The following is an 11437-nucleotide window of genomic DNA, read 5'->3' on the forward strand; positions in this document are numbered from 1 at the left end:
CGGTCCTCAGAACTGTGAGGCAGACATGCTACCCAGTCGTCCACCGTGACAAAATATTCATCATAAGGTTATTTTCGGCTATGAGCATTTGTCACTCAAGTTGCTCTGTCCTTGAGAACAGAATTGTGATTGCATGACATCACCACTCACAAGAATGTGTGTTCTTTGTAGAAACCTGAGATAGGTGTTTCACACGCTCAGAGAAAAAGGCTGTGTTGTGTTGAATGGTTGTACATCAAATGAACGTGCTGTATCAAAAATCATAGCAATGCTCTTATTTTAAAAAATATATCTAGATGGCAGTAACTTAATGATCAAGGTCGACAAACTCACATTTGACATTAATTCAGCTGAATGACAGGAGAACATATGACCATTTATTGTCCAAATGTAAACTCATGGAACCAGAAGAGACAAAGTGAGATTGAAAATTGTCATATGGAATGAAAATATAATTGTCCATTTTTTAAAAATAAATACATAAATAATCAAAAATATGACTTAACCCTTCTTCCGGCAAAAACAAGAACATACAAATACAGGACAATGTGATTAAAACAGTCATCTCATATAAAACATAACTTATAGAGTAAATACATTTATATAATGTTAACATAAAACAGTTATATTTTATAATAATAAATCATCACAATTTGCACACAATGTTAATTGCAAACAAAACCTTCATTGACAACAGTTTTGGATACAGTTTTGATGGCTGAAAAGATAATCCATCCATCCATTTTCTGAGCCGCTTCTCCTCACTAGGGTCGCGGGCGTGCTGGAGCCTATGATGAATTTAAAAAAAAAGAGTAAACCAAACGTGTCCCATAAAGAGGTGATGTTCGCTGGCCCCGCCCATCCACACGCATCCACCAGAACGTGAGCCGTCTTCCAGTGTCAGTCACACACCTAAACACACACACACACATACATACAAATAGACGTCAAAACACACTCTATTTCCTATTTAACACTTACACTCCTAGTGCATTCATAAACACACACCAGAACATACATAACACACCCTGCAGGCCAGCACAAAAAAAGGAACACCCATGACCACAGTGGAGTGGATTTGCACTTTGAAGCACACGTGCAGACAATTGCTTGCACTCATGACAACGTTGTAATGTACTTTCATATTGTATCGATAGTTCTCATCTGTTCATATTTTACCTTTATGTATTATAGATTATTAGGCACTAGTTGACCGAGCTCTACCATTGAACTCTTATTTAACGTGTTATACTTTTAAAAATATTTTTATTTGATCATCACGCTATTGTTTTTACTATTTATTTATTTAATTCATATTCTTTTATAACTGTTTGACTATAGTTTTTTAAAAATATATTTTTAATGTTACTGTTACTCTGTTATCTTTACTCTTTATCTATATTTTTATTGAACTTATATGTTATTGTTTTTGACTATATCGATTTATTTTGTAAACGTGATGCATGACATTGTCCTTACTTGATGTCTATGTATTTCCTTCATCCGTTCACCCATTATTTGAATTTTTATCATTTCTAAAAATGTTTACGCTAACTCTGACTGTTGAAACCGGACGCGAATCTGAACAGCTGCTCGTTTCCATTTAGCTCTACAGCGCCTCCCTCTGGACATTTACTCAACTGTTGAAGACAGGCCAACATGGAACTTTTGGACAGAAGAAGGTGTCCCATTAAAAATAATACTAATCATAATTTGACCTCTCAGTGAATAAAAGTTATGTGTGCTTTTACCTGCAGACAGAGCGGGTACCAGTTGAAGCGCTGGAAGTGTTTGTCGTCAAATTGTAAGCCATCCAGTGGGATGAGGACCTCGCCCAGAAAAACTTTCCTGTGCAAGGATCCTGAATGCCACACAGACGCCTGCAGTCGCTTTCCAGTCAGCAGGTGACGCTCTATGTGATACTGTTCGCAGCAAAATGAGATTAGGCAAAACAACTAAAAGAAGACACTGGCAATGATGAAATTGTACTTAAAAAAATTAATTTTAAAAAAGTCACGTGAGGGAAGTTGTGATGGTACCTCAAACAAATTGTAACGTTATGAGAATGGAACTGTAATACTTGGGGAAGAAAAAACACTATATTACGAGAAAGTCAAAGTATTACAAGAGTAAATTTGTAATATTAGGAGCAAAAAAAAGCCATAATGTTATGACAATGAAGTCATACTGGACAGGAAAGAAAAGCCCTGTTCCTTGAGAATAAAGTGGTAATATTATAAGAAAAATGTGTAATTTACAAGAATAAAGATGTAATTTTATGAGAATAAGTAGTAACAGTAGGAGGAAAAAAAGTTGTAATATTATGAAAAAAATGTTTTACGATTAAAGGAAAACAATTTTAATGTTACGAGAATAGGATAATGATGAGGTAATTTTTCAAAAGTGGAAATATTATTAGAAAATGCATAACATTACAATAAATAAAGATTATAATAATAAGAACATTGTGAAAATAAAGTGATACAATTTAGAGGAGGAATATTTTCCATGTAGGTGCAGCCCTAATACGTCTTACTTGAAAAAGTTCATTAAAAACAGGACTGGTGGTGTTTCTCTTGACTGCAGTCTTCCGTTTGTTGCTCTTGGGCGGCATCATGTAGAGTTTGACGTACCTGCGCGTGGACATTGTGCAACTATTTGAAAGCATGCAAAAGACATTTTTTGGAAGTATCACGGCTTCTCCTTACGGGTGACACCTCTTCTTCCGGGCGTCACTGTGGGGAAGGTTTCGACACGCTCCCACTGTGATCTCCAAACAGGAAGAGTCGGTGTTGTAGGCCAGCGCCAGCTCCACGTCTCCGCTCGCACTGACGCCCTCAAGCAGGCTGCACTCCGTGCTGATGCTGCTGTAACTACCCTGACGGAGGAAATCAAAACAACTTCCTTTTTAGATTACGCTGACCAGAAAAGATCAAATGATGATGACCTTTTCTATGCTATGCCGAGCTATCTTCATGTGTCAGCTTGTACGCACTCGCTTGCCATCAGAGTTTTCCGAACTATTGGAGGTCTCTTCTTCTGCGCCCGTGGAGCAGCCTTCCTGGTCGCTGTCCTTGCTTCTCTTGAACAGGTTGGGAAGGCTTAGGTCTTGGTAGTGCTGATAGGACATTTTTTAAAGTGGTATTGTAGAAGAATTAATCATTCAAAAACAACCCCCCTACCCCCCCAAAAAAGACCAACTGGCCTAAACACTGTCAGAAGCACTGACCTACATTTATATCTTAAATTTGAATATTTGTTTTATTAAACTGTATTAATTAATTCCCAACAGTCTATTCTCTTTATTTCATAGCGTTTCTATTGGTTGCACTGTTTCCAGCAGTTTATGTGGATGTTAGATTTTTTGTCCAATGAGATTTCAGCTTCCATCTCAATCTAATCTGCACAGGGCCTTCAGTATCAGCAGTACTGGTCAATGTTAATTACACTATACTAGCAATGGTACTGTTTCTTTAACCGATCAGATTTCAAAGCCTGCTCGCTGGCTAAAAAAAAAAAAAAACGCCAGCATTTTTCCATCATCTGATTGGTTGGTCAGAGCAAAAGTTCACCTGGCAAAACACATCTGTAACAATCTGCACACATGAATACATTTAATCATCAGAATTTGAAGCCTTCATGATTACTCAGGCCCGTTTCGGCCCGATACCGATACCTGGTATCAGTACTTGCCCATCTCTCCCAAAATGTACGTTCGACAGCTAATGTTAGTAGCTAGTGTGACTCACCAACTATACGTGTAAACTTGTTATCCAAGGTATGAGTCTGTTATTGTTTGTGTGTTAATTAGTTTTTCAGTGGTGAAGAATGTCTATTTATTTAGTGACATCACTTTAGTGTGCAGAAAAGTGTGTGCAAGAGCTCCACAGAATTCTGAACAGTAAAATTAGCCCTGATGCTAATGCTAACACAATATGATAGGTGTCCTGGCTGGTCCAACACTAAAGTTGCTTAACCATGGCAATGCATTTTGTATTTGCAGCCAGTGCGGCATCCTCAATATTTTATTGAGTTTATTATTCCCCGATTCAATGTTAAATTGTGTCACTTTAATTACAGGACACTGTTACTTACTTACTTTGCCAGATTTGCTGACGTCGGTGTCAGAGAGGCTCTTCTGTGCGCTGTTATGCAAATGTTTGCCGCGGTCGACGTTCAGCAGGTCTGTTCTCACGTCGTTCTGAGATGAGGACATTTCTACAAACAACAAGAGACATAATCAATCAGAGCATCTCGGTGGTGTCACAGGATTTTGCGCAACACTATTGCTGTCGAACCTGATGCAATTTTGGCCTCGATACTCTGATTAGTATCGTGAGAAAGTAACACATTTGAAACTGTCAAAAAAAAATCGGCTGTGTTGACTATATCGAATGTGGTCAATTTTCGATTTGTGACTGATTATTTACTTTTAACATCACTGTTGAATGAACACAGAAGATCTTCCACTGCTTTGGATAACATGCTGGACTTTTTTGAATCCTGAAGATAAAGACACAAAGTTATGGGCACACAGTGGCGTATAATTTGTATTTAAACCGAACTAGTTAGCATGTACTTTACCCCTGATCTGCTCAGAAAGTCAAATCCCGAGTGGGCTGGTGGAGTGGGTGGCACAATTGCTATGTGACTGTGCATTATAGAGAAATATAAAAGTATTTTAAAAAAATGCAAATGCAAATGCACATACACAGAGTGAGTTTTAAAGATACCTCCACATATTGTAGGTCTTCAACAGTTTTTCACCAACTGTCTCATATTTGTCTGTAAAGCAAAAAAGAATCACAAGGCATTCGTTGTGCATTTTTGGTTGATAAATTCACTTAAACAAACCTGCTATAGCAGGAAATTTCTTCGTCTTTTCCTCTAAAAACCAGTCTCCAGACCGGATCTTTACTTCCCTGGGAAGACACAACCAATGAACAAAGCAAGCAACTGCTAAATTATTTAAGATCATTGTTGCATTAGTGTTACTAGTTCTCGTTTGACGCATTTTTGCAAAGCATCCGGTCTTTTTGGCAAGGGGTCTAGTGGCATGATGAACTGATATTGATCGAAATGTTCTTGTAAAAAGTGCTGCAGTTCTTAAGTAGCAGGCACTTAAACCCACCGACGGCAGAAATATATAAGACTGGGTCGTCACAGGGCTTTTCCACGCCTCAACAACGAGGCCCTCTAAAGAGGCCATGCCAGCGCGAAGCCCGTGTTCACACGCTGGCTGTCACGTCTGACTGTACCCCATGCCCCCTACTCGCTTTTCTGCCTTTCTCTCCTTGACTCACAGCTGACAATGAGGCGCTCTAAAGCAGCCACACCAGTGGACTATTCAAAGAGAAGATGCATTTTTAGGGTGTAGGCATAGATAGTCTGTTGTACTAGAGCGGCTCCAACTACCGGAGACAAATTCCTTGTGTGTTTTGGACATACTTGGCAAATAAAGATGATTCTGATTCTGATTCTGATTCTGATAGCTAGCTAACTGCATGTCACAATTGTGCTGGATAACCTCTGATGAGAATGAAGGAACTCAAGTTCTTACTGGGGGAGGGGGGCACTCATGCCCAACTCCAAAGTGGGTCACTAGGAAACATTTTAGCCACACCTAAAAAATCAGTGATACATGGTGTAAAACGTTTAACACTGTACCTCCAGAATTGAGGACTACATACCGTAATTGTATAATGCGCATTTTTCCGCCCCAAAAAATAAAAAAAATTAATGGTGTGCATTATACATAGGTATATGGGAAAATGGGGAAAATTTCATAAATGTATGCTGCCATCTAAAGGTTATAAAAAGCGGTACACGTTCATTTCAATCCCATTAAATTAAAACTAAATGTGTTTCACCTGGCCAACATATTCATATTAATCAAACAACTGTGTGTTTTCTCATTTACACAATAAAAGGGCTGTGAATTTCAAAATAAGAGCAAGTAAATAAAAAGAAAGTATTACGTGTTCAAATAAAGTACTTAACTTCAGAATATTTATTTGAAATAAAACGAACAAAATACAGATAATACTTCATGTTTTGATCATATGGGTAGAAGGAAAATCATGCATTGTAAAAATGCATTATACATAGGTAGAAGGGTTTTCCAAAATTTTGAGGTCAACTTTGGGAGTGTGTATTATACATGGGTGCGCATTATACACGAGAAATTACAGTAGTTCTCTCTCTTGTTAGCTTCAAACATCCATCCATCCATCCAGCCATCCATTTTCTGAGCTGCTTCTCCTCACTAGGGTCATGGGCGTGCTGGAGCATATCCCAGCTATCATTGGGCAGGAGGCGGGGTACACCCTGAACTGGTTGCCAGCCAATCGTAGGGCACATACAAACAAACAACCATTCGCACTCACAGTCACACCTCACGGGCAACTTACAGTTGTCAATTAACCTACCACGCATGTTTTGGGGATGTGGGAGGAAACCGGAGTGCCCGGAGAAAACCCACGCAGGCACAGGGAGAACATGCAAACTCCACACAGCCGGGGCCGGGGATTGAACCCCACTCCTCAGAACTTTGAGGCAGACGCTCTAACCAGTCGCCCACCGTGCCGCCAGCTTCAAACATATATAATGTATTTAGAAATAAAATTTCAGAATTTTCTTCACAGGGTCTTTCAATTTCAAGCTTTCATCGTATATATCAGTTCAGTTGGATGTTTTCACGAATGCAATTCAATAATTCAAACAAATCCACTGTTAGCTGAACTGAAATTTCAGTGTCACTTTGACACTGTGACCACAGAGAAACCCTTTTTGCACAAACGGTTATCAGATGACTGAGTGAATGACTCATGCTTCAGCTCGTCTACCTGTAGGCGTAGCAGACTGTGCACTTCCACGCCGCCTCTCCCACGCACACGCGGCACTTGCTGCAGATTCGGTGGCTGCATCCACGGCAGACCGCGCCCGTGTTGCAGAACCTTCCCAGCGGCATCTGGCAACGAGCGCAGGTCCGCTCGCCGTACTCCCTGGAGTAACTCTTGGCGCCTCTTCTTCGAAGCTCCTGGAGCTGGAATTTCATTCTACTGTGGCATCAGAGGAAATCCATCATCAGTAATTTGCATTTATTGGTTCTTTGTAAGAACAAAAAAACAACAATAAAAACTACATGATGATGAAAACCACTATGTAGTGGTGTGCACAGGGGGGAGGTGGTGGGGGTTGGCAGCGAGCATTCAACCCATGGAAATGGGTTTTGGGTGGGCACCTATCATCACCGTCATCAATAAACAGTGAGGGCTGGCAATTCCGATGCTAAAGATGTCTAAACGTGTAAAGCGTCATTTGATAATAAAATACTAATAATTTCTTGCTGCTTGTCATTGGACAGCAACAATTTCCAACAATACAGTGACAAAATAGAGATTCCCCGGGACTAAGTCACTCACCTGATCCTGTCTTCTTCCATTGTACGCAACACTTTGTCTCTCAGAAGTACTTGCAAGATCCTCTCCCTCTCCAGAGCTTGAAGCAAACTCAAGTCCATCTTCAAATGTGAGTCTCTGGTCATTTAGCCCCGCTCGGTGATCCTCCCGATGGTGTGTCACTTTCCCTGCACTTGATCCTGAACACCTCTTAAACATCTGAAAGATTCAAGAAGTGTGTATGTAATTATGGTGATCTCTGCTAGTACCCACGTCAGAACCAGATGGATATGTATAGACTTGGTGAGCAAATATCACTACCCTCTACTGTTTTCCGCTTGGACGATTAAGCAGCATCTTCCCTCTAAAACTCCTTTTATGTAAAATTATCTATAGTCCTCTTAGGCAGCAAGAGACCTGCAAGATTTTTTATGGTAGTGCAGAGGCAGGCAGCTCAGGATCGCCGTCACTATCCGTTTCAACCCGTACCCAGCCCCCCTTTAAATCGCTCTGACGTCTATTGAACCTCTCCCGGCAGCGACAGCAGGTCTTCAGACCAGAGCAAATGTCAAACCTTGCATTATTGATAGCTGACCAACCTCCTCTGTTTTGTACTTCGGCCTTTTGCACGCACATATTCACATGGAAAAAAAAAAACCAAAACAACTCTACTTTCATGTTTAGTGAAATGACAAGAGAGTCAGGTGGTTGCTTGCAAACTAAATAACCACACCTCTGTAACAGAAAACAAGATATTTCCCCCTCTTGTTAACTTGAAATGATAGTGAACAGCAGGATAAAAGACTGGGTCTTTAGGGTAATTTTGCAAGATTTTGTAGTAGGAAAAAAAAAACATTAAAAAGAGGCTTTTTTTTAACAGAAAATTGAGATACAGTATTAATGTACTTAATTATATATAAAAAAAAAAATCCCACAATAAACAACTCACAATCCCTGTCACTGCTTTCAAAGGATGACAATTATAAAAATCAGTGAATCAAAATTTCCGGACTCGAAGCAGAACAAATCTTAGAATACCGTACTACTGTATTCAGACAAGAGCTGCAACTGCTGCCATGGTGCATTTACTTTAAAAAAATATATATTAAAAAAAATTTTTTTGCCTGTGTTTATGGTCGACGCCATTTTGTTGTTGTGGAAGATCATGGATCACGGACGCAAATAGATGGTTTAAAGCTATAATCCGCAATTTCTGACGCTGGAATTCAGCATGACAACATAGCCTTCATCGCTTCGATATGACGAGGGTTAAATGCTTGTCCGACTTCCTCGTCCTCCTTCCTACCCCTCATGCTTTCTCCTTTCTCTATGGCTCAGTCGACCTGCACGCTCTCCATACATGGGCCTGCCTGTTCGTAGGTAAAATATGTAATTTCCGCGATGTCATTTTAGAGTACCACCAAGTTATCCAGCGCGGGAATGTATAGGATAGTCACTAAATGTAAAATAAATATGAAAAATACAGCAATATGTGTCAGAAGCTGATAGGCTTAATCAGCTTTCTGTCATCTACTCTTGTAGTGGCTCGGGTGAAAATGATTATTTTTTTTAACAAAACATAGTTGTGGATTCTAGCTTTAAAGTTATATAAGTTATTTAAAGCAGTGATTTCCAACCACTGTGCAGCAGCACATCAGTGTGCTGTGAGAAATCATCAAATAATTATCCAGTTTTATTTATTTACTTCAAATAATATAGCTTTGTTCATCTATCTTTGCCAGCGATTTACATTGACAGGCAAAACAATCAAATAATAAATCCACTAGATAGCAGAGAGGCTAAAATTATTCTGTGCCTCCACCTGTTGCCATTCATACAGAGGAATAGATTTGTGTTCAACTAAACAGGCCCAGATTTCATACTGAGGAAACTACAGGAAACTGAGATGAGATCATTCAGTAGAAATACTTCAGAGATATACTTCTCATGAAGTTTTCTGTTTGCTGGTGTGCCATGAGATTTTTCTTATGTAAAATATGTGCCTTGGCTATTACAGTTTGACTCTATAACAAAATCAATGCAAGTTACATTATGACTAAATCGTTACACTAGATTCTAAACTAGATTTCCTACACAAACACTAAGAGAACATTAGTATAATGAATAAAATGCTCCTTGCTTAGGAGTGACTATGTGGCCTCATATCTGTGAACCAAGAGATGGTGGGCGGTCACAGCAGCCCACTGCAGCTGTTACAGCAAAATGACTCGTCGAAATACACTGGGACTCAAGCATGCATGAGGTAGCTGACGTATTTCCTTACCATCAAATGAGCTTCCTGAAAGCCCCCCAACCAGCCTGAAAGAAAAGCCACAATGACCACCACAGTCCAAATGAAACTGTCACACTTCTCTCTTCTCAAGGTTTGTGCCATGTCATAACATGTCTACTAAAGATGTGCAAAGACACACAAAATCAACTAAATCCAAAAGGCAAATGATGCTGTCCAGAAATAACTGTCACAAAGAAGAAGAAAGTCCAAAACCCAGAAACATGTCAAGAGGGAGATGAACATTTTTAGCACTTAAGGCTTTGTCAAACTCCCTTAAAATGACAAAAACACACATCCTCAAATGTGGAATTACTGTCATAAGCCATAAAAGTGGTACAAAGATCAAGTGCTTACCTTTTGGCTCCCCCAGACAGAGAGTGTGGAGATGTAATGTGACTGCTGCTTTCGTACACACTAGGGAAACACTCAAAACACATCCTTCCTCTTTTTTTTTTTTCTTTGTACTTATACTGCTGCAATCTGTGATGAATCCTTCCTGGGTGTGTTTTCATTTAGCCAATTTCAGAGTTTGCAACATTTCTTGGGCGCAGTTCTAGTGTAGGAATAAAACATCACACAGGGTCTCGAACACACACACACATGCATATATTTAATCATTTATAGAATGATAATATTCTGTGGTTACATGATTTCTCCAATATAGAATTATTGTTTTGTTTGGAAGATTGACTTTTCATGGTTAGGCTTGTTTCTTAATACATTATACATGTTTGAAGATGATTGCCGAAACGTGCAAAAACTGAGAACTATGTAGTACTAATTTGTGGAGCTATACTGTTAAGCAGTTTTTCACCTTTTCAGTTTTCCTGATTTTTCCGAAAAATGTAACTTCACTGGCTAGTCCGCTGGCATGGTCGCTTTAGAGCGCCTCGTTGTTACGGTGTGAAAAAGCCCCGTGACGACCCAGTGGGATATACATCTACTTGGACTGGAATGTTTTTTTTGTTTTTTTTTTCTAAATTCTGTGTTGCTAAATGTTGATATTTAGACGTTGAGAAAAAACAAGAACACGTGAGTTCTGTAAAAAACGTTTTTAAAGCATTGACAAATATACTGCCACAAATTTATATCTGAGCAGGGTGAAAACCATGGTTGACCATGGGACGGTGCGAGAGAGTGGACAAATAGTGACAAACACAAAACAAAACAGTTAACCTATAATTGGTTCGGCAATTCACTCATATTGCTCACTTTTTTTTTTTTTTTTTAAATAATCCCCCCCTTTCAGGAAATTTCTACAAAACTTCAAAGGGCATCTTAAATTATGTTTAGAAGCTATTGGTGGGAATTTATTTTGGTGGACCAAAGTTTTGGTCACTTGGAGAATGCGTGCATTATGGGAGTCCACACAAGTACAGAAAAACAGTATACACATACACACACATGCACATGCACACAGACACTTTACATTCCAAGGTCTACACGCTCAAGGTTGAGACCATGTGCAAACGTGCACATACTCACAAATATTACTCTGGAATATGTATAATGATTCACAAATTCAGAAAATACAAAAATAAAAGCAGCTATAATATGGCAATGTGAGCCCTTCAATACAGCTAGTACAAGTGCATCTCAATAAATAGAGAATAAAGAATATTGTGGAAAACCTTTTTAGTAGATTGATTAAAATAACAAAGCATATATCACATCAATTCACTGCACAAAGAGTTCAACATTTATTTCACATTTTACACTTTTGATTATACTGTAGCTTACAGCT

General features: G+C 39.1%; 1 protein-coding gene across 7 annotated transcripts; it reads right to left on the reverse strand.

The window, feature by feature from the left end:
- Positions 1-363: 363 nt before the first annotated feature.
- On the reverse strand, positions 364-11322 carry sytl3 (synaptotagmin-like 3). Of its 7 annotated transcripts, XR_009785406.1 has the most exons (15): positions 10048-10138; positions 9685-9719; positions 7425-7619; positions 6846-7061; positions 4855-4922; positions 4734-4785; positions 4585-4651; positions 4431-4503; positions 4100-4218; positions 2996-3118; positions 2709-2878; positions 2537-2633; positions 1752-1922; positions 791-912; positions 364-729 (listed from the first exon to the last, which is right to left on the reverse strand). XR_009785406.1 is itself a non-coding variant. In XM_061753487.1 (14 exons), the coding sequence occupies exons 3-14, from the start codon at positions 7544-7546 to the stop codon at positions 765-767; spliced, it is 1299 nt and encodes a 432-aa protein (XP_061609471.1). In that variant the 5' UTR covers positions 7547-7619; positions 9685-9719; positions 10048-11322; the 3' UTR covers positions 364-764. The 7 variants fall into 7 exon arrangements, 6 of the variants coding, with proteins under 6 accessions (XP_061609471.1, XP_061609466.1, XP_061609472.1 ...); XM_061753487.1 differs by lacking the exon at positions 791-912 and having other exon boundaries at positions 364-788; positions 6846-7058; positions 10048-11322; XM_061753482.1 differs by lacking the exon at positions 791-912 and having other exon boundaries at positions 364-788; positions 10048-11322.
- Between the last annotated feature and the right edge of the window lie 115 nt (positions 11323-11437).

The sequence above is a fragment of the Phyllopteryx taeniolatus genome, chromosome 18 (genome assembly GCF_024500385.1).
Source record: "Phyllopteryx taeniolatus isolate TA_2022b chromosome 18, UOR_Ptae_1.2, whole genome shotgun sequence".
Taxonomy (NCBI): Eukaryota; Metazoa; Chordata; class Actinopteri; order Syngnathiformes; family Syngnathidae; genus Phyllopteryx; species Phyllopteryx taeniolatus.